Consider the following 23,870-nt stretch of genomic DNA (forward strand, 5'->3'; position numbering starts at 1 on the left):
ATTATGGATTTTGTTTTGCCATGGATTTCTTTGATTGGAGCACTTATTCACGGATTTTCTTTGGGATTGTGGACTTTATTATCATTTTTTCTATATTCATTTCATTTTTTGTGCTTTGTTATTGATTATAGTTGTTTTGTTGATTTCACCTTGTGAACAGCAGCATTAATTGTCACATATTGAGTTTTTATGTTTTGTCACATACAGTACATTGTTTGAGCCTTTTGCTATTGTTAGTAATGGAAATGTATGTTCCTTTGCTACTTAAAAGTGCCTGCTGGATGTTATAATAGACAGATTCCTGAACGTTACTGATTTGTTATAAATTAATCTATAATTAGAATTGTGTCGATGTACCAATATTTATGGACCTGACTGTATATATATATGTGCAATGCAATTCTCCACCATGTGTTTAAGTAAAGTTATTTGCTGGTATATATATATATTATATACATGTGTATATTGTGTGTGTGTATATATATATATATATATATATTGTGTGTGTGTATATATATATATATATATATATATATATATATATATATATATACACATGTATATATATATATACACACACACATATATACAGTATCTAAATATATACACACATATATACAGTATATATTATATATATATGTGTATTTTATATATTATTGTATAATAATACTAACTTTTACATATATATATAATTATTATAATTGTTATTAGTATAGGTATAGGGCTTCTCATGTCAGAAAGGAAGCCCCGCCTTCCGGGAAAATACGGTAGGAATATCCCACCGCCACATGCACTGTGTCTGCTGTACCGTATTATTTGTAATGTTCCCGCAGCAGTGAGGCGTGCGCAGCGCTTTGCCGGTTCTCCCCCGGAAGTGTTGCGGAATCGTGCGCTCTTCTCCGCTTTGACGTGATTCCGCTTTCCTGTCAGTGTCATGGCGCTGGAGTCCGCCCGGGGAATGATGGAGGATGAAGAGTTGGAGGATGGGGAGCTGAGCTCCGATACAGACATGAAGGAGTCGGCGGGCAGAGCCCCGCAGCAGGTAGCCGGCAGTGTGTGTGTGTGTGGGCGGGCTGGGCTGTCTTCCCGCCATGGGGCCCCGGCAGTTGTAGTGCGCAGTGTATGTATACTGGAAGCATGGCTCCCCCTCTGTGTGTATGGAGACACAATGACCTCCCGTGCACCCCTCTCCACATTATCCTCGTCCTAATGGCCATGTAATCTACTTTCCAGGAACATCTTCCTTCATGTGTGTTCTGTCTTCTTGTACTGTCCTCTGTGAGCTCCTGAACCTCTTCTCCTCCCCCTCACGTCCCTTTATTTGGAACAAGCCATGTATGTTAGTGGTCATGTATACAGCTCCATACATATTACACATCTCACAGTCCATAGCATACCTCAGGATCGAGCAAGGCGGGTGGCTACATTCCTACATACCGTGGCCCATGGAGAATGAATGTAGCCACCCTATAACAGGAAGTCAGATTACAGCTCAAAATAAAAGAGGATTTTGGAGGAGGCGGAGAGCAATTTGAGTTAAGAGGTAAAAGCAAAGCATTTTTTTCATTTTGGATAGAGTAAGGGTATGTTAAAACCCCATAATATTTATTTGCCATCTGTGTCCAATTGAGGAGATTTCCCTTTGCTTCCTGTCCCATAGCCACAACGGGAAGTGAGAGGGAACCCCCGGGTGTATCACCAGAACTAGTGTCCCCATTGAAAGATCCATTACTGTTCTGGGGACAAACCAAAATTTGGTATTTTCTTTTACTTTCAATGATAAACAGGACAAACAGCGTAACTCTCCCTAACAGGGCACAGATAGCAATAAAAACATAAAAGTTGTTCTAATACCTCTCTATCCAAAATTAACAAAAAAAAAATTAAAGGGGAGGGAAATGAAAAAAAAATGAAAATGGGGAGGGAAATGAAATGTAGGTCACAGAGGATGTTGCAAGAAACACAGAAAACAATTTTCTGAAAATGAAATTACAGGGCCATTACGTAGTTGATATGTATGGATTATTTTTGGAGATTGGGATATCATTCAGTGTCACTTTAAGGCATGGGGTGGATTTACTAAAGGCAAATAGACTGTGCAGTTGTACTTATTTCCCCAGATCATAGTGATTGTGATCAGGCTTTACTGATTTCCATCATCCAATAATGTACAAGCAGAAATGCTCTTTTTTTTTTTCCTCCTTGCACCCGATTGGGTATTCTTTACAAAGTAAATCTTCACCACATTCATTAATCTCTGGGGAAAATGTGTGCAATACACTTGCAAAGTGTGCAGTCTATTTGCCTTTAGTACAGGGCTTGAAATTTCTACTCACCTCCTCGCCAATGGCGAGTGGAAATTATGGTGGGGGTGAGTGTGTCCCTCAGGACCCTTTTGCTGAGCAGGCTTTGAGCTCAGGCCGGATCTGTCATTGGCACTGGGAGTCGTCAGACTGCTCAATAGCTGAGCGCAGTGAAAGCAAAGCAAGGAGTGTGTGCTGTGCTCTCTGCCTCCCCCTAGAGTGCAGTACCCGGCTCTGTGAGTGAACAACGAAGTACTGCAACTTTTTATGGGGGAGGGAGTTTACATGTGTATGCATGTACAATTGTACATGTGTCTGTGTGTATCTGTACATGTGTCTGTGTACGTGTGTGTATGCACATGCGACTGTATGTACATGTGTCTGTGCCTGTGTGTAAACATGTGTCTGTCTCTGCGTGTACAGGTGCGTGTGTTTGTTGGTGGTGAGTAACTCTAAGGCCTGGCTAGTAGCTCAGGACTTGACATTTTAATCCCTGTCCACTCCATAATGTACTTTGAGGTGTTTTAGAGAGATTTTTTTATGCTGATTAGCTGACCTTTTTGTCCAATAAATTTCTGTAAATATTTTCAAACTCATTACCTTTTAAAAATTGTTTATTTGCAGAAAGTTGGTTTACCCAGTGCTGGTGACTACAGAAACAATGCAGCTCTGTCTTCCAGTGTCCCTTACAGAAATGTCAAAGGTTTGGATTCCAGTGATGACAGCTTTTCTGATTCTGACACAGATGAGGGTTCTCCTTGGAAACGTAAACGCCAGAAGTCTTCCCATCCTCCTCCAGAAGTGTCAAGACCAACTGTGGCCTCAGCTCCAATACAGAACAGGCAGGCAAGAAGTACAAAGAATAATATATGGGGGGCAGTACTTCAAGAGCAGACACAAGAGGCTGTAGCTGCCGAACTTGGAATTATGGACATGGATGGCCAGATAGATCTGAGCAGACAGTCAGAGACTTACAATTATATTCTAGCCAAGAAAATGATGGCAAAAGAAAATGAAGGTGAGAAGTCAAAACTAGACAAAGATTTGGATGACTACATGAATGAAGACAAGGATCGTGTGCCAAAAGAAGAGAACGGTCATTTAAAGAGGAAGCGACCTGTGAAAGAGAGGCTTGGTGATAAATTAGAGATGGACTATAAAGGCAGATATGAAATAACTGAGGATGATTCAGAAGACAAAGTTTCGGATGAAATTGCTTACAGGTTAGTTCTGAATTGTACTTGTTAAATGTGCTGTTATGCATTCAGAAAAGGCATGGAGGATCAGATTGGCAGCAGGTCATTACATTATTTAGTCAGCAGAAAATTAAAATGGATTGTCTGTAGTTTTCTGTCTAAATGGATTACCTTCAGACATTATACTAGTCTCCAATGGTTGCTTTGCGAAAATGGTTTCTACTGTATACACAGACCCTATATACATTGCATCAGAAAAGTTCCCTCTGCAAATCATTTTTGAAACAGTGAGAAGTTTTTCACTGACTCAATTTGTTGTTGCAGCTCCACTTTTCGTGCAATTTTCTGTCATGTGCATGATCAGCTACAAAGCCCAACTCATGTTTACTCCACAACGTGTGCGCTCCTTTGCAATGTGATTTTGACACAAGATTCATTTGAATGGGCTGCAAAACTCACTGGACCAAGCACTACTCTTTCAGAGCTCGCCATACCAAACCGCATGGTACTACGGTACCACTCAATTTAGTGGGTGCAAACACTCTGTATTTGTAAGATGCATTTGGGGTAGTGGTGCATTGAAATGAAAATTAAGGTGCCAAAAATTCAGGATGCACTTGGCTGAAAACCAAAACTGACAGTTTTTAAAAATGTATATATTTTTTAAACGCAATTGTTTTTGGCAAAAAATGCACTTTAATGAATAAAAAAAAATACAGGTATCGGCGGGGGCGGGGCTATCTTTGGCACCTGTGTCGGTGCCTATTTTCAAATCGGCCAAAGGCCTATAGGGGTATTTTCCACCAAAATTTTGGTGCATCCCTAGTTTGGGGCAGCATTAACATTTCAATGGAACCTGCGTGTCTCTCACAAGGGCAGCACGTTCACCTGCGTTGCCTGAAACAAACAAAACGCCTTTTCCACACTGCGTTTTGGGGAGCACGGGTCCTTAGACAATACCGACATAAAATGCTTTGTGGGAGGGCAGGCAGGGTGCTGTACATGGTTTCTTGAAAATATCAAAGCCCCCCTCCTCAGCACTGCTATCAAGAGACCTCAGTCCTGATGCAAGCAGTGGGCTCTTTGGAAGGACTTCTGCAAGAATCAAAATGCCTTAATGGGTGGATGTTCGTTTTGAAGGCGTGGACATTTGCATACAGGTTGCCCTAGGTAATGTCCATATATAATAAACCTCTATGACTGAAAAAAAATAAAATCCAATGAATGAAATGGGCGGGCCAGGGACAGTCAGGATGGGAAAGAAAGGGCTAGATCGGAGTTTCTCAACTGGGGTTCCATGGAAGGTTTACATGAGTTCTGCCGCTTGTTCCAGCAGATTTATCTCAGTGGCAGCTTCTGTGTTTCTCCTTCAGGATACAGTGCTGTGTACTGCCAGGCAGATTGATATCAGCCCGACAGTGCTTTTTGAGATTAGGCACCTGATGTCACCATTGTGAGCCAGCAGCCCAAGATGAGAGGAGCAACAGGTAAATACAAAATGCAGCAAAAATGCGAATCAAGATAGTAATCACAAATGGTAACAGAGTATAGTGTCATAATCATTTATTTTATTACAATAGAAAACCAGTAAAGTCCATTTTTGGTTTGCTTGACAACATACACTTGCTGTGAACTAAAATCTCCTTAGTTTAAATTCCTTGGGTCCCAGCAGTTGTGGCTCCTTCCAGTTGAATTTGAAGAAACTAGAGATTGCAGAAGCGCTATACCAGCTGTGTGGACCACCTGTCTATATTTGGAGATTAATGGCCTTGAGTGAGTGAGGTCCTGGCTTCAAGGGGGTGTTGTCATTCTTATGAGAGATGGGAATATGGATATTTCCTTATTAATGCTTAACTTTGTACTCTGGTATTTTAAACCCTTCCAGCCAACATATGTCAATCTGAAAATTGAAGGGGTTGGGTAGAAAATTGTTGGACAAATAGCTGCAGCATCCAGTCAGATGCACCCACTGTCCAGGTATTTTCACAGATGGGGGTTGTGCAGGTGTGCAAGGGACATTCCCCTTATTTAGCATGGATTGGGGGGGCGATCGACCAATTGTTTAGTCCTTGGACCTGAACTCATAAATCATACATTGTATGACCATTGTAAGACTGGAGTTAAACTTTAGCCTTTTCCCTCAGCTGGGTCTTAATGCTAGGAGGTGGTGCAGACTTTCTGTCCAGCCGGCTCTCGGTCAGAGAGAGACTGGGAGCTGTCTGTCACAGCCTGATCACTGAGCTGAGAGCATGCTCTCCACATAGAAACCTCTGCCACCATGATCACATATGTGTGGCTTGCGAGCATTAAGGCTCCCCCTCCCTGCTGCCACACATATGCATTACGCGGTCGGCAGCAGGTTAAATAATCTAACAATTTTTACAATAAAAAAGCAGCCCCAGCTGCATTACTCACCTCCTTTCTGGTACTATTCCCACAGACTTGGAAATGTTAATTATGCCTGAGTAGTACCCTGGAAAATTCTGTCTGGAATTCCTCTGGAAAATGTAGTGTACTTTCAAGCATGTACATGTGCCTAGGTACACCTTGGCCTTAGTATGAGATCTAAGGCGCTGCTGCCTCTGTTTGTCTCAGGAGATTTGGTAATGACACTACTAAGCTGCTCATTTTTCTCCTTGCTGGAGGCTCTGACATGAGGAAGCAAAGCCCTGCGTCTACCAAGATGGTTTCCTCCACACAGAAGAATATGTTATATATGCCTCTCCTTTTTGCAGGCTCCAAGAACCTAAAAAAGATCTCATCCAGCGAGTTGTGAAAACCATTGGCACCAAGAAGGCGATAGAGCTCCTAATGGAGACTGCTGAGGTGGAACAAAATGGCGGACTCTTTATTTTGGTAAGATTTAACAAATATATTTGTATGAAAAGTGCAACTTGTCCAACCCCACTGAATGAAAAGTGCAAAAGCAAAATTCTTCATTGTAGTTCAAGGTTATAGCACTAGTAGTAGGAGCAGCAGTTGTGAGGATGCCGTTATGACGATTTAATGGTTTCACATAGGGATGCACAGATGCCAATACCCTATTGGTGCCAATACTGAGTATTTTCATGCGTACTTGTGAAAATGCTCCCGATACTTGAAATCGATACTTTGCTGTGCGATTTGCATAATTGTAATATGTATGGACGCAAATTGCACCACAAAGAATAGCATCTGATTTGAATAGGAATGCGGTGTGATTCCTATCCAAATCGCATGCTGTTTACCCACTGCTCCTGTGTGAACCCAGGCTTGTCATAGCCTGACTTCACACAGGAGCATTGTCGAAAACCTCCCTGCACCGATCCCATTCTATCACAGAAGGAAGAGCTGGGGATTTGAAATCCCCACAACTTTCTCTCCTCTCAGTGCAGGGATGACAGTACGGGCTAGACGGCATTTGATTGGACAGCACCGTCACAGTGCTGACCACTCAGAAGCTAGCCCGTACTGTTATCCCTGCACAGAGAGGAGAGCAAGCCACTGGGATTTCAAATCCCCAGACCTGCGAAGTGACTCTTCTCTCCTTGCAGGGATGACAATATGAGCTAGAAGGTTTCTGATTGGTCAGCACCATCATGATGCTGACCAATCAAAAGCCATCTAGCCTGTACTGTCATCCCTGCAAGTCACAGGGATTTAAAATCCCTAACTTTTCCTTCTGTGACAGCATGGATTTGCTGCAGGGAGGTTTCACACAGGAGCAGTGGGTTCAGACACAAGCCAGGGTTCCCACAGGAGCAGTGGGTTCACACACAAGCCAGGGTTCCCACAGGAGCAGTGGGTTCACACACAAGCCAGGGTTCCCACAGGAGCAGTGGGTTCAGACACAAGCCAGGGTTCCCACAGGAGCAGTGGGTTCACGCACAAGCCAGGGTTCCCTCAGGAACAGTGGGTTCACACACAAGCCAGGGTTTCCACAGGAACAGTGTGTTCACACACAAGCCAGGGTTCACACACAAGAGCAGTGGGTTCACACACAAGAGCAGTGGGTTCACACACAAGAGCAGTGGGTTCCCACACAGGAGCAGTGGGTTCCCACACAGGAGCAGTGGGTTCCCACACAGGAGCAGTGGGTTCCCACACAGGAGCAGTGGGTTCACACACAGGCCTTGGTTCCCACAGGAGCAGTGGGGAAACTGTATGTGTTTTGGATAGGAATCGCATTGCATGCTGTCGATGCAATTTTTGTCCATACACTGCAAATTTATCAGCGAGTACTTGTCAAAGTATCGGTACTTGTACTTGCCAATCAAAAAAGGGTGTCGGTGTATCCATAGCTTCAAACTTTGGGGGCCATCATTCTCACACTGCCTTTGCAGCTTAATTATTACAAATCTGGAGCAAGCATACAGTAAATGAAGTCCGAAAAGTCTTGAAGGCTTATTCCCTTGTTAAGTAACTCACTAGAACAGTGGTTCTTAACCTTGTTGGAGGTACTGAACCCCACCAGTTTCATATGCGCATTCACCGAACCCTTCTTAATTGGAAAAATAAAATATGATTTTTAAAATTCAAAACATAGGTATATATTTAGGTATATATTTATACATAGGTGCACAAAATGAACAAAACCGTTAAGAACAAAGAACAAAACCATTAAAACATGATTTTCACACAAAAACAAAAACATAATAATGAATATTTACTGCACGAATCATATGAGTCGGGTGTGGGTCTTCACCTCCGCCGAACCCGCGAGACTGACTCACCGAACCCCTGGGGTTCGATCGAACCCAGGTTAGGAACCACTGTAGTAATTCATCCCCCATATAGTAATTCATCCCCCATAGTAATTCATCCCCCATAGTAATTCATCCCCCCCATAGTAATTCCTCCCCCATAGTAATTCCTCCCCCATAGTAATTCATCCCCCATATAGTAATTCATCCCCCATATAGTAATTCATCCCCCATATAGTAATTCATCCCCCATATAGTAATTCATCCCCCATAGTAATTCATCCCCCATATAGTAATTCATCCCCCATATAGCAATTCATCCCCCATATAGCAATCCATCCCCCATATAGCAATCCATCCCCCATATAGCAATCCATCCCCCATATAGCAATCCATCCCCCATATAGTAATTCATCCCCCATATAGTAATTCATCCCCCATATAGTAATTCATCCCCCATATAGTAATTCATCCCCCATATAGCAATTCATCCCCCATATAGCAATTCATCCCCCATATAGCAATTCATCCCCCATAGTAATTCATCCCCCATAGTAATTCATCCCCCATAGTAATTCATCCCCCATATAGTAATTCATCCCCCCTATAGTAATTCATCCCCCATATTCATCCCTTATATAGTAGTAGTAAGTAAGTAGTAAGCCAAGTCCCCCCTGTGTCAATTCACTTACCTTTGCTCCGCGCGTTCCTCTCGCCGTATTCCCGCGCCGTTCCGGTCTTCAGGGCGGACTGTAAGAGGAGCCTAGCTCCTCTCACGTTCGTCACGCTGCCCCGCCTACACACATCCTGACAGCCAATCACTGGCTATCAGGATGTGAGTGGCAGCGAGACTGGCCAATCATTGCATTTGAGCGCGCTGCCCTGGCTGTTTTTTTTTTTTTTGGATCACGCTGCAGAGACCCTGCCGCCCGAGAGGAGGGAGGGGAGCGGGCGCCCGGCACACAAGAGCCGCATTAAAGCTTGTAAAGAGCCGCGGCTTGCCGACCACTGGGCTAAGCGATGTTGCGTGACCACCTGCAGCCAATGATGGACAAGCGGGGCATGTCATCACGAATCATATGAGTCGGGTGTGGGTCTTCACCTCCGCCGAACCCGCGAGACTGACTCACCGAACCCCTGGGGTTCAATCGAACCCAGGTTAAGAACCACTGCACTAGAAGGTTCAGGTTAACAACCTTGGATTTTTTATTTCAAGTTAGCAATGACATCTCATATTTTGTTCCCACATTTTGTTTTAAGATGTGGTTTGGATTGATTTTCAAGTGAAAATCCCTGATTTCTGTTAGCATTGTGAAGAAAATTAATTCTTACCCACTTGCCCTCCAGAGGATTTATCTTCCTGACCAGGCCATTTTTTGTGATACGGCGCTGCATTACTTTAACTGACAATTGCGCGGTCAAGCAATGCTGCACCCAAATTAAATTTATGTTCTTTTTTTCCCACAAATGGATATTTCTTTTGGTAGTATTTGATCGCCTGTGGTTTTTTTTTTTTTTTTTTTTTGTGCTATTAACAAAAAAAAAAAAACAATTTTGAGGGGAAAAAAACTATATCTCTGACTTTTTGCTACAAAACATCCAGTAAAAAAATTTAAAAAATCAAATTTCATCATTAATTTAGACCGAAATGTATTCTGCTACATGTCTTTGCTAAAAAAAAAATCGCAATACCTGTAAATTAATTGGTTTATGTGAAAGCTATAGTGTCTACAATTGGCGGTATATATGCTGGCATTTTTATTTATACTAGTAAAAGTGGCAATCAGCGACTTATAGCGGGACTGCGGCGGGCATTCTGACACTGGGTGGGAACTGACTGTCACTGACATCCCCAGTGACACTAATACAGTGATCAGTGCTAATAAAAATAACGGACACTGTACTAATGACACTGGGCAGGAAGGGGTTAACATCGAGGGCGATCAAAGGGTTAACTGTGTGTTTTACTGTATAAGCACACTGCTTTGTATTGCTCTGCTATGCAGAGCAATACAAAGCAGCATGCTGGAGCTGACGGGAGAGATCTGTATTGTTTACTTATTGCTGGCGGGGAATCACCGGCTGGGACCCGGTGATCGACAGCTGTAGCTGCCAATGGTGGAGCCCCCTACTAAGAAATACAAAATCACGTGTATATATACGTGATTTTGTGCTGCCCTGCTGCCATGTAGCAGTAGTTCTGCTATAGGGCGGTCGGGAAGCAGTTAAAGTTCACATTCTGCCAGGCTGCCAGTCTTCTAATGTAAATAACCAGCAGGTGTTGCTAAGCTGTTAGAAATGGACTGAAACCTGATTCTAGAGTCTGTGTTAAGATCTTTGGGAATGTTTGAGAATAAATAACTTCATAATACAACAACTAGAGAGGTCGGTTATTTCTTGTTTTAAAGTTATTTTTTTTACTGCTTGTTAATGCAAATAGTTTAATGTCCATAGTCTGGTCACAGGTATACTTTAACTCTTCATTTTATGGTCTTTATAAAAAATCTTTTTTGGTTTGGTCACAGAATGGAAGCAGGAGGAGAACACCTGGCGGTGTCTATTTAAATCTTTTAAAAAACACACCGAGTATTACATCAGATCAAGTGAAGGTACGTGTATGTATGTACATTGCTGAGACAGAGGTGAAAATAATCAAAATGTATTCATAAAATGTATCCGGGCTTGTGGGCCAGGTTTATAATTTTCTTCTAAAACAATATTAAATCATTTTCATTTCAATGAAAACAGTAACTAACTTCTTGACTCATACTTTAGCCAACATATCTATCTGTGGGAGAACTTGAGCCATCTGTATATGGAGAAGCCATTGCAAAGATGAGCAACAGAGTCTTACACATTCTATTGTATTCTATATTGTGTAGCACTAAAGCAAGTGTCTTCCTCATATGATGGTTGTGACAGTTCAAGAAGGGAAATAACAATACATGGCCACCCACCCAAATTCAGCTCTTGCCAAACAATTCGTATGGAAACCTGTCATGGTTTCTGAATTTAAAACTCTTGGGCTTAACCCTCAAAATGGGCATTACAGAAAAGATTGAATTGCTGTCATATTGGTCCACAGAGCCAATTCATCATATACCCGTGTTCTCTGCTGTTACATATATGCCCAACATGGACCAGTAATGTACTGGTACGTTGCTGGACTTTGAGTGGTTATAACAGGATGATGTTTGCAGCTACATGCATCATCCTGGTATCGTTTTATTTTTTTAGCTGGTTGCCGGATTTCATGTAAAGACAATCCTAGTGGCCAATTAGCTGCTGAATTGCTTTTCCGAACAGCGGGAAGGGACATCCCTCTCCCCCTCCTCCTGCTGCCTTCCACAGTTTTCTTGGGCTCTCCTGTCCCACAGGGAAATCCGAAAATGCAGCCAGTAGTTCCGCTGGCTGACCATAGAGCTGGTCAGAGACCAGAATGGCTCCAATCATCTCTATAGTCTAAGAAATCGGAAGCTACGAGCATTTCTTCCCTTCAGTTTCCCAGGATATAAAAAGCGCCATTTGTAAATTGGAAAAGCATCTGATCACACTGATCTTGGTGATATTAGATAATGTAAGGGCAGAGGAGATATCTAGAGTCTGATAGACCCCAGATTTTTCAAAAAAGAATATGTGACAATATCCATTGAAGTTATAGGGGATATTTGCATTCCCTTTGATAGCATTAAAAGTGAAAAAAATGAAAGGGACAGTTTAAAAATTGAAATAACTAGAAAAAAAAGCACTCTTGCCCCCCTGCGCGCACACCTGCGTGTGCAAGCGTTGACCCCGTGCCGGTATGTAAACAGTGGTTGCACCATGCATGTGAGGTATTGTCGTGAACGTCAGATTGAGGGTAGTAATTCTAGCGCTAGACCTCCTGCATAAATATAAATTGGTGACCTGTAAAGGCTTTTCAAGCGTCGCCTATCGATAATAAAAATTTATGTAATTTGTTGCCATTGCATGGGCAATTTTAAAGCATGTCATGTTTGGTATCTATTTACTCAGCGTAACATCATCTTTTATATTTTATCATTTTTATTTAATCAATTGGGCTATATATTGTGTTTTTGTGCATTAAAATTCTAAAAAGATTTGCGTTTCAAAAATTACTGCACAAATACTGTAAACAATTTCAACACCCACCATTTTATTCTCTAGGGCCTCTGTTTTAAAAAAATATATATATGATGTTTGGGAATTCAAAGTAATTTTCTAGTGTCAGAAAAGGCTTGGTCTTCAAGATTGGGTGATGTGTGGCATAAGCTTCTACTGTTGGCCCTGAAATGCCAGGATAGTAGAAGCACCCCCTCCAAATGACCCCTTTTTGGAAAGTAGACACTCCAAGGTATTTGCTAAGAGTCATGTTGAGTATTTTGCAGATCTCATTTGTTGTCACGTTTTTGGAAAATGAAGAAAGAAAGCAAACACTTGTATTTTTTCTTTTTCAAAACTCTGTGACAAAAATGATATCTGTAAAATACTTACCATGCCTCTTATCATATTCCTTGGGGTGTCTATTTTCCAAAAAGGGGTCATTTGGGGGGGGTGTTGTACTATCCTGGCATTTTAGAGCTTCCGAAACTGTGATTGGTAGTAGGGAAGTGATATGAGGAAATATGCTCTTTGAAAGCCTGGAGGTGATCATTGGATTTTGGGGGCCTGTATGTAGGCTGCCAAAAAGTCTTTCACATGTGGTATCCCCATATTTGGGAGAAGTAGAAGAATGTGTTTTGGGGTGTAATTCAACATATACCCATGGCATGCGTAAGCAATATATCATTAAAGTGACAACTTTAGTCATATTCAAAAAAAATTGTAGCAAAAAATAAAATGTTCCATGGACTCAACATGCCTCTCTGCAAAATCCTTGGTGTGTCTACTTTTTAAGCATTAGCCGCCTGGCCCATAGCCGTTTGGCAGCCGCAAAAATGCATTAGCTTTCCGGGGTGTACGCCATTTGGCGTCCTCCTGCACATGCGCAGTTCGCGCGGTTGCAGAGCCGCGCAGCAGCGCGATCTATCACCGGCCGTGTACCTCGGACACGGCCGATGACAGATCTGAGTACCGGCCCCCTGTTGCCAGTACCATGTGACCTGCTGTGACCAATCACAGCAGGTCACATGACAGTTGTATACAATGGATGGCTTCATTCATGCCATCCATTGTATACTAGTGTCTAGCTGTGAATGGTCACAGCAGGTCACATGCACATGTCATGTGATTAGCTGTGGCCAAATCACAGCTAAGCACAAAAAAAAAAAAAAAAACCCTGAATGAATCGGTCATTCAGGTAAATGCTTAAAGTAATTCTTTGCTATAAGCAAATTGTGTAAAAAAAAAAAAATACTGATCACTTCCCCAAAGTAGTACAATGTTACTATGGTAACATTGTGCTACTTTGGTCATAGTAAAATATAAAAAACAATCTTAAAAAAAAGTAATAAAAAATTAAAAATAATAAAAAAAAAATAATATATATATTTTTTTCATACTGTCGGCAGTCAGTGTCCCTGTTCACCGCCATGCCAGTTATATGATGACGCTGTACTGCACTGGTGACAGTATGTACAAAAAAAAAATAGTGCAAATTTTTTAAATTTTTTCATTTTCCGAAAAATTATGACAAAAAAAATACAACTTCAAAAAACTCGCCATTCCTCTTATGAAGTACGTCGGACTGTCTACTCTGCAAAAAGGGGTCATTTGGGGGATATCTGTACTATTCTGACATTCTTGGACCTCAAGAAATTAGATTGGCTGTCAGTACTACAGGATTGATCAATTTTCAGATCTATACCATAGTTTGTGAACTCTATAACTTTCCTACAAACTAAAAAATACATCCTAATTTGGGTTATTTTCAGCAAAGACATGTAGCAGAATACATCTTGGCCTAAATTTATGAAGAACAATTATTTATTTGTAAACTTTTATAACAGAAACAAAGAAAAACATGTTTTTCTTTCCAAAATTTTTGGTCTTTTTTTGTTAATTTAGCAAAAAATAAAAACCCCAGCGGTGATTAAATACCACCAAAAGAAAGCTCTAGTTGTGTGAAGAAAATGATAAAATTTTAGTTTGGGTACAATGTTGTATGACATTGTACCCAAACTAAAATTGTCATTCAAAGTGTGAGAGCGCTGAAACCTGAAAAATCTGAAAGGAAGGTGTAAAATTGCCCGGTATTGAAATGGTTAAAAAAGGGTCATTTGGGGGTGTTTGTACTGCCCTGGCATTTTAGCACCTCAAGAAATGTGATTGGCAGTCAGAAAGTAAAAGCTATGTAAATTCCAATATATATATACCAAAGCTTGTAAATGCTATAACTTTCACACAAACCAATTACTATACACGTATTGAGATTTTTTTTTTTTTTCCACCAAAGACATGTAGAAGAATACATTTTAACCTAAATGTACGACTGAGTTTATTGGAAAGCTCTATTTGTGTGAAAGAAGGACATAAATTTTGTTTGTGTACAGCATTGCACGACTGCACAATTGCCAGTTGAAATAGCGCAGTGCCGAACAGCAAAAATTGCCTGGTCAGGAAGGGGGGTATATCCTCAGTAGGGCAAGTGGTTAAAAAAAAAAATAAGCCGATAAGACAAAGTTTAACATGGGGTGCCTCAAAAGTCCAAGTTATTGTTTCCTGTTTTGTCTAATAATATGAGGATGTGACACCTATTCTATTGACATGGTTCTGTGACAGTTTCTTAAAAATAAACAATTGCTGCTTACAAGTTACATGTGTTTTTCTGCAAACTCCAAAATTTAAAGGGGACTGGGAAGTTAATGTTTAACATAAAGTGTCACTAAAGGGATTTTTTTTTTACATTTTGGATATTGTAATGGAGGGTTATAACCCATGACAGTTTTTTTTTTAATTCCGTTTGTGTCTCATAGGGGAGATTTGCCTTCACTTCCTGTCCCAGAGTCAAAACGGGATGTGAGATGTCCCTCCAAAGTAGAGGAATTTCCGTGTGTCCCCATTGGATGATTTCCCCTCTATTCGTATTTTGGTGTCAACCCAAAATTTTGGAATTTTCTTTTACTTTTCACTTGGGACACTGACAGTAGTAATAGTTGACAGGTGTTCTAATCCCTTTCCACTATATCCAAAATTTAGAAACAGAACATTCTGTTCTCACAGGGTAAAAGCCTGCAAGCTGGGACACTTCATTGTATGTTAGTGAGGGGAAACTTGGTGTGTCCTTTTTTTGTCAGTGGGGGCAGACTGAATTATTCTCATTTTGTATTAAGTCTGCCGAAGGCCTGCTCTAAACAAACATTGAAAGGTGGCCAATGCCAAATCTAAAATTAGGTACTAAAAAGCATGGGGCAGCATTAATTTCTAGCAGCTTTAAAAAAAAAAAAAAAAAAAAAAAAAACTCAAACCATTCTACTTTTCCTTTTAACAATGTTTGTTTTTGTTTTTTTTTGTTTTGGCTCTAAAGGAAATATTTTACGTGGAAAACCAGAAGGAACTGGAGAGTAAAAAGGCTGCAAAGAAAAGAAGGCGTCACATACTGGGGAAGAAGGCTAAGGACGCCATTAAAGGCCTTAACTTTCAAGAACATGATGATACATCAAGGGAGACTTTTGCAAGTGACACAAATGAAGCTTTAGCTTCTCTAGATGATGAAAACCCAGAAATGAAATTAGACCCTGAAGATGCCATTGAGATTGACAATTCCCATGACTTGGAAACATTTTAACTGGATCCTTGCTAGGACTTTGCACAAATGTGTATTTACTAGTTCCAATTTGAGACTTTTTTGTTGCTACAGAATTGACTAAATTTACCAGTTAAGTGTAGATTTAAATTAGTAATGACATTGCTTATTAAATGTGCCTCAGTTTTTTGGGGTAAGTTTTGATTTTGTACTTTTTATGTTTGTATTTCGCCTTATGCTCTGTTCGTGATTTCTGTTGTGTGGGGTTTTTTTTTTGGTTGGTTTGTTTTTTTGCAAGCATTGCTAGAGCACCAGAGGCAAAGTAATGATTCTTCAGGCCCTGATGGCAGGACTTATGATGAGGTCATGTTAGAATGTTATCCTATTTGGATATTGCAAACGATAATCTGATGGAAGTATCCTGAACTTACACAGAATGTGAAGATCATATTGTCCCAGCAAGTTGGAAATCATTTGGATGTAAACTTAATTTTTTTTATTGGTGGGACATTCCATAAGCACAGTTGGTATTGCTGCCTATTTACCACTAGAGAGCGCACTTATTCTTTTGACTTTCATGTCCAGTAGGATAGGCAGACATATCTGGGAATTTGCTTTCATCCTGCCACCAGCGAATAGGTAAGAGTTGTACTTTGGGCACAGAATTTGCAGTTACTTCTGTGCCAGCCTGTTCTGGACAACATGTGTTCATGCAGTTAACCGTTCACAGAAGTATATATTCTTTACATGTTATCCAGACAACAGCATGTTTGTATAGCTGGTTGTTTAGTGGAATACACACCCACACCATCACTTAACCGTATACAGGCTGAGCCAAATAATTAATAATGTCTAGGACAACCAATGACCGCTGTAAAGATTTGCCATGCTGGAACTATTTGAGAAAGTCCCAGCTGTTCTCCATTACAGCACAGTAGTAATTGTTACAGCCTAAATAGTGGGCTTTACATATGATAATTTAATAGAGCTTTCAGTTCTATTTGTTGAAATCACAAAGCAATAGAAGACGTGACATTTGTGATTTTCAGTCTACTTCAAGAAGGTGGAATTGAAATTCCCCCGATTTAATCACAGCAGAAACATCAGATTGCTTTCTCCAAATTTGCTGTAAATCATGTCCCTTAAACCTCAATGCACCCTACATTAGTATTCCTCTTAAGACCACCATGCCTGATGCAAGCAGCGGGCTGGCTCTTGGGGACAAATATACTAATATCAAAATGCCATTATGTAGGTTTCAAGGAGTCGCTGCTTAATGTCCACATGTGATCCTGAGCCATCACGATTAGGAGAACTGAAATCCAATGAATGAAAAGGATGGGACAGGGACAGTCAGCAGGAGATTAAATGTATAGATGATTCTGGAAATCCTTCAGGCAGGAAGTGAGCCAGACTCTATCTAACCTGCTTCAGCTTCTAATGCATACTGTGAAAAGGTGACAATGTGCAGTGAAAATAAAGTAAGCAATTTCAGTACAGTAGAGGATCCTATACAACTGTGCAAGACTGAAGGTAATGCTAAAGCTCAGTTTTAAGTAAACTATTTAAAATCCATTTATTGCCCTGTTTTGACCTTGCATTCAACTGAACTCCTGGGTAGTAACTTAATAATTGATGATTGCTTGCATTTGTGATCCCTTGTCGCTCTAAACTGGTTGAAAAATATTGTCAGAGGTTCAGCCAGCTTAAGGAAACATTGTCACTTTGCCTACACATGGCAGAGTGGCAAAGACTGTAAGGCCCACTGATACTTACCTTGCTAATGCTTTCCCACCATTTTTCCCGCAGTTGCAGCTGGTGACAAAACTCAGTGATCCATATGGGGGAACATGTAACCTATTCCCCTGTGACAGTGGTCAGCCAAGCACTAGACCCAAGCCTTGTAGCTTGACGAAGGTAGTGACGTGTCAGTTAACATCTGACCCCGCTGACACTATGGATTTTAGGGGTGGCTGGCAGGGAGAAAGGAAATGCAGGGAAGCTCTGTCAGAGGTTTGGAGAGTGCCTTTTACATGGACACTGTCACTTATATCTGCATGGGCAAGGTGATGATGTTTTAATGCTGACCATGCACACAGCCATTTTCTAGCAATTTAAACTCTTCCATTGCAAAATGGTCAAGCCAACTGATGATCAATAGTTTCAATGTCAAATGTGCAGCAATTCAAATCCTTAGCGGAGGGTTGGCTTGATCTATTCAGTCTCTGCATTCTACAGCTGGTTAAAATGAATAGAAGAGTGCCCTGTTTATGGTCAGCATAAAGGCTCAGGTACAAATTATATTTTATAACCTAGTCCCTTCAGTCTCAACATACTGAAGTCATTATCACTTGCAGTTTAATCTGATGCTACCGAGGGTCAAAAACTTTTTGTGTAGTTGAGCCATGATGGCAGTGCTGTGTAAAAGTAAGTTCACTAAATAGAGTAATTATTTCTAGGCATATGACACCCACTCTGTGATTAGATGTCATAATCACTCTAGTTAGTTAGTTAATCTAACTAACTAGTTAGTTAGTCTAGTTAGTTGTCTAATCACTCTGTGATTAGATAAACCCAGCATGGGTTCTGGCAATTAAATGCAAGAAGTAGGCCAACTAAAAGCGTCATCTGTGTGACAGTTGGTGGCGAGAGTCCCAACAGGGGTTCTCAAGATTAGCTCGGAGGGGCAGTCCCATTAAAAGCAATAGGAGGCGGCCAGCTCCTGCAGCTAATTGCACTGACTTGCATGTAATCACTCATACTTGAGCGATTATGTGTGAGTGGGCGCGATTAGCTGCAGGAGCTGGCAGCCTCCTGTTGCTTTTAATGGGGCAGCCTCTTGTAGCTAATCGTGGGAACCCCTGTTGGGGCTCTCCACTAATTGCCGCATGGGTACATTCGCAAGTGTGAAGCCACCCTTTAGGGCAGAATAGCCCCCTTGCCTTTATCTCCTCCTTTGTTGCCTTAAAGAACAGACTGTGCTGAGACAAATATATTGGTTGTCATTGCGTACTTATTAAAAAAAAAATAGTTTTCTGGCTATCTGTGAAGTTGTTCTGATTCAAGGACCCAAAAAGTACAGAAATTACTGACTCGGAAAACTAGTTTGTAAAGGAGAGGTCAGCAATGACAGTCCATATGGATTCTACAGTGGGAGGTTACCTGATCAGATGTTTAGTGATTTGGTCACAGGATCATCCAGGCTGAGCTTAAATCATATTCTTAGCTGGTACCATACTGGATCGGAATCTTGGAGAAAGTTTCTCTAAAGCAGTTCTGTAATGGGTTCTCACAATATATTTTATGTAATTTTATGCTGGAGGCTGTGGGTTATTATTTCATTTTAGGTCTGATTTAAAACACTTTGTGTATGGACAATTTTTTTTCCTTTTATTCTCTATATCTTTTCAAGTGTTATGGTGGCCATGTGCTTTGACTTTATTATACAATGATGTACGATTCGATCAAAACAATTGAATCCTCAAACGATAGCCATAACTTTCCTTCTGATCGATTTAGACTCTATGTAAATCAGATTTTATCAAACCATTGATTTGATCAGCCAGGGTAGAAAACGATTTCTCATTTTGCATCGATCAGAAGCACTGGGATACTCTTGCTTGTGAATCCTATTGTTTTTCATGCAATCAGATTATGCGATTACATAGTAGGAACAGATGTGATCAGTAATTTACTATTGTTATTCACTTTACTATGTGTGGCGTATCAATCAAATGGGTTGTTGACTGCAGATCAATTACTCCTATCAGAAGGGATTTATCGAAAAGAAATTATCATTTATCAAAGCATGTGTGTCCACCATTACTTGGCTGTTCCAAAGGTTTAGATTGGAATTTTTTGGCATCACCAAAGAGGAATATAGAGGCAGGAAAGTGACTACCATAATCCGTTTAGCTAATTGCTCTGTTACCTATTAGGTTTTTACATTTTCTTCCAGGATTTAATGCATGAAATATAAACAGCTTTACTATGTAAGTGTAGTGCTGTGTACACACATTACTGTGCATCTTTAGTCCAGCAGACTGTATAAGCTCCCCAGAAATGTGTAGATAAGTGTGTTTGTAGCATTTCTGTCATGGAATGGATGTTCTGTATGAGGTGCTTCATTTCAATGTGGTCTTGGTCATTTTCTACAGTCTATCATAAAATGCTTTTTCTTGTATAAACTACTTTCTACCCAATATATTTTCTTTGAATATTAAAATTTTGCTTAAATCGTCATTTTTAAGTGCACTTTTTCTGGATTCCATTAATTGACAAATGTTGCTGCTTTTATTTTTTAATAAACAGAAAGCACAAGTTTTAGTCTTCATGAACACTGGACATTTTTACAGCTGTTTTTGGCGTTTGGCATTTTTTTCTACAGCTAGTAAACCCCCATCATGTTATCCTATGTGTTCATACACACACAGACTATAATCAACGGTTTTTGGCTGGAGAAAAAACTCAGAACTAGTGGGGTTGTAGAGGAGTTTTTTAGCTGTAAAAACGCTCTAAAGCTGAAAAAATTTAAATCGTGGCAAACCAGCTTTATTGGACTTTTTTTTACTAAAAAAACACTAAAAACCGCAAACACAAAAAATAAGCAGCTAAACGCTAATACAAAAAAATGCTGAAAAACTCTGGTTTTTAACGTGACTTTACACCGCTAACATTATCAGCGTTCTGAAAACGCCCAGCGTGCATGGAGCCTTAAATGCTTAAACATGTTTAAAGTGGTGCTCGAGTTTATGGATAAAGTATTTGTGTCTAAACACAATACTACACACTGCTCTGATGAATGCTGTAATAACGTTAAAAGGAGATGATCCGCTCCGCATTGACTTCTCACTTCCAATTTTTATTGAAGTTTCGCTGAATATATTTGTTAGCACGTGTTTTTTTCATTTTCATGTGCTTGCTGTGTCATGTTATCATAATCAAGACATGGACTGACCCATGTGTGCTTCATCTAATGCAGTGGGGATCAACTCACTAAATATAAAGGGCTTCAAGTATGGTCCCCAACATGTCCAGAGGTCAACACAATACCTTACTTTTCATAAATTTGCTATTCGTAATCAGGAATAAAATAATCAATGTGAAATGTTAACATTAATAAATATTCACATTTATGTTACAAAAAATGTGTGGTAAATTGCATGTTTCATATTGCATTACCTCAATGGATCACGTGCTCCCCACTGCAAACACATTGCAGTGCCATTCATTTTGAATGGTACCCCAACACGCTGTTAGAGTAGTGAATTGCCCAAAAGACACATGCCATACACTTATCATTTTTGTTGGCATTAAAGTGGCTGTCAGCCCATTTTAAAAGAAATGGTATACCTTAATTCAGAACACCTTAATGTGCGATAACTTGCATTGGTGTATGCAGGAGCATTAACACATCACATGCCGTAAATGGGCTTTTAGATAAAATCTAGACATCCTAAAGACATGACTTGTTGATGGTATTTGAGGACTGCAACTGAAAAACACTCAAGGGAATTCACAGAGTCTTAAGACTCCATTAGAATTCCATTGTGCCTCTGCATGTCCATGTGGGCAGCGGCTTCATGTACCTGTTGCTAAAATGCTGTGTTTAGATTCATGCAGCATATAGTTTTGTACGCATCTAAACAAAGTAGTAAAGGAATCAATGGGGTCATATACACAGTGGTGTCTAGAAACTAAAATATGTGCAGCATACAGGATGGTAGAAAACAGCTGGGTGCCATACATTTCTGCAAATATTAACCACTTCAGCTCCATAAGATTACCCCCCCCCCCCCCCCTTCCTGACCAGGCCATTTTTTGCGGAACAGTACTGCGTTACTTTGACATTTGCGTGGTCATGCAACGGTGTACCCAATTTATGTCCTTTCCCCCCCCCCCCCCACAAATAGAGCTTTCTTTTGGGGGTATTCGATCACCTCTGTGGTTTTTACTTTTTGCGTTTATAAACAAAGACTGAGCATTTTGAAAAAAAAATTTTAATTTGCTACTATAAAACATCCAATTAAAAAAAAAAAATTATTTTCTTCATAAATTTAGGCCAAAATGTATTCTGCTACATATTTTTGGTAAAAAAAAAAAATCCCAATAAGTGTATATTGATTGGTTTGTGCAAAAGTTATAGTGCATACGAACTATGGGACATATACTGGAATTTGTTTTTTATACTAGTAATGACGGTGATCAGCAACTTTTATAGCGGGACTGCGATATTCCAGCAGACATTTTTACACTAACTGACACTTTGTGGGAACTATTGACACTAATACAGTGATTAGTGCTAAAAATATACACTGTTACTGTTCTAATGACACTGGTTGGGAAGGGGTTAACATCTAGGGCAGGGGTCGCAAACTGTCGGCCCTCTAGCTGTTGCGAAACTACAAGTCCCATCATGCCTCTTCCTTTGTCATGCTTGTAACTGTCATTCTTGCAATGCCTCATGGGACTTGTAGTTTGGCAACAGCTGGTGGGCCACCATTTTGACACCAATGATCTAGGGTGCTAAAAGGGTTAACTGTGTGCCTAGCTATGTGCTTGGTATACACTAGATAGTGCTGGTACAAGAGGATGTGATGGACCGTGTTCCCGGCTCTGCAGGGACACACAATCCATCACTTTCCCCTGTCACAACACGGTTGTGCCTATGGAAACAAAGGCACTGCTGTGTTCTTCCTCCCTTCCCAACGATCTGCGGGTGCTGGCGAAAATCCGTTTGATGGCACTTGCAGATTGGCTCCTGTTGTGACAGTTCACAGAAGCGAATCACCGGTGGCAGTGCAAAATCATATACAGTTGTGTTCAAAATATTAGCAGTCAGACATCACTAACCGGATCAATCACTGTTTTTGGTAGAAATTATATTTCTACATGGCAAATAATTTACTAGCAGGTGTAGTAGAGTAATAGAAATCCAACACACCTAACAATCATGACATGCATGCTGCTGATTCTGTGTAATTGAATCACTAATTAAAGGGACATGTTCAAAATGATAGAAGTGTGGAGTTCTATTAGTGAGGTCATTCATTCTTTGAAAAACAGGAGGCAATTATTGCCCTTATTTAAAGAAGGAAGGCAGCAAATGTTGTACATGCTGGTTACAGTGCATTTCTCTCTGAAATTCTGAGGAAAAAACCAAGTTACACTTACGGTAACGTCTTTTCCAGGAGTCTTTCAGGCCAGCACTCTGAGAGACCTCGGCTCCTCCCCATCTGAGGAAACACCTCCACCTACAATAAAAAAGCTCCACTCCCCTCTGACCTCAGTTCTCCAAGCATCCTCCGGTCACCTGGGGAGACACAATGCGAGACAACATAATCACAATAAGCCATCTTCACATAACCAATATCAACAGTGGGTGGGAAACCGGTGCTGGCCTGAAAGACTCCTGGAAAAGACGTTACCGTAAGTGTAACTTGGTTTTCCCCTACCGTCTTTCAGGCCAGCACTCTGAGAGGATAAGCGAGTACTCACCCTTCGGGCGGGCTAACTGCTTGCAAGACCTTACGACCAAAGTCCTGCTCCTGTACCGAGACCAGGTCCAGTCTGTAATGCTTGGCAAATGTGTCATAGTTGGACCATGTTGCCGCTCTGCAAATCTGCCCTGGGGAAACCCCTGCTAACTCTGCCTGGGTAGCTGCCACTGCTCGGGTGGAATGTGCCTTGATACCCTCCGGGACCTCCAGGCCTTCTGCCTGATACGCTCCTGAAACTCTAACCGGTAACCCCTTCGGATGACATCCAAAATGAAGGGGCTGGTGACCACGGCTTCCCACTGTGGGAGGAACGCCGCCAATCTTCCCCCCACAGGAGGAACCAAGTCACCTTGGTTTTTGGGGCTGCTCAGGAGGGCGAAAAATCGCTCCCCCTCTTCCCCTACCTCTCTGTCCAGCCGACCTACCCTGACCAGGCGGTCGCAGGCTCAGCCTCTTTGCCGGGCGGGCCTTCCGTGTCCCCCCCTCCTGCATTTTCCTCTTGAGGG

At 41.0% G+C, this 23,870-nt stretch overlaps 1 protein-coding gene across 2 annotated transcripts; it reads left to right on the forward strand.

Annotated features, from left to right (window-relative positions):
• The first annotated feature begins 858 nt into the window (after window positions 1-858).
• PHAX (phosphorylated adaptor for RNA export) lies at window positions 859-20,107 on the forward strand. 2 transcript variants are annotated; one of them, XM_089676289.1, is made up of 5 exons: window positions 863-1,042; window positions 2,928-3,526; window positions 6,235-6,355; window positions 10,707-10,790; window positions 15,647-20,107. In XM_089676289.1, the coding sequence occupies exons 1-5, from the start codon at window positions 935-937 to the stop codon at window positions 15,905-15,907; spliced, it is 1,173 nt and encodes a 390-aa protein (XP_089532415.1). In that variant the 5' UTR covers window positions 863-934; the 3' UTR covers window positions 15,908-20,107. The 2 variants fall into 2 exon arrangements, with proteins under 2 accessions (XP_089532448.1, XP_089532415.1); XM_089676322.1 differs by lacking the exon at window positions 10,707-10,790 and having other exon boundaries at window positions 859-1,042.
• The last annotated feature ends 3,763 nt before the right edge of the window (window positions 20,108-23,870 follow it).

Source organism: Staurois parvus, unplaced genomic scaffold (assembly GCF_062004578.1).
Source record: "Staurois parvus isolate SC_StPar_1 unplaced genomic scaffold, SC_StPar_1.0 ptg000004l, whole genome shotgun sequence".
Lineage (NCBI taxonomy): Eukaryota > Metazoa > Chordata > Amphibia > Anura > Ranidae > Staurois > Staurois parvus.

Coding starts and splice junctions, on each gene's coding strand:
- PHAX (XM_089676289.1), top strand. CDS start 935: ATGGCGCTGGAGTCCGCCCGGGGAATGATGGAGGATGAAGAGTTGGAG. Junction 1,043..2,927: donor CGGGCAGAGCCCCGCAGCAG/GTAGCCGGCAGT, acceptor GTTTATTTGCAG/AAAGTTGGTTTACCCAGTGC. Junction 3,527..6,234: donor TCGGATGAAATTGCTTACAG/GTTAGTTCTGAA, acceptor TCCTTTTTGCAG/GCTCCAAGAACCTAAAAAAG.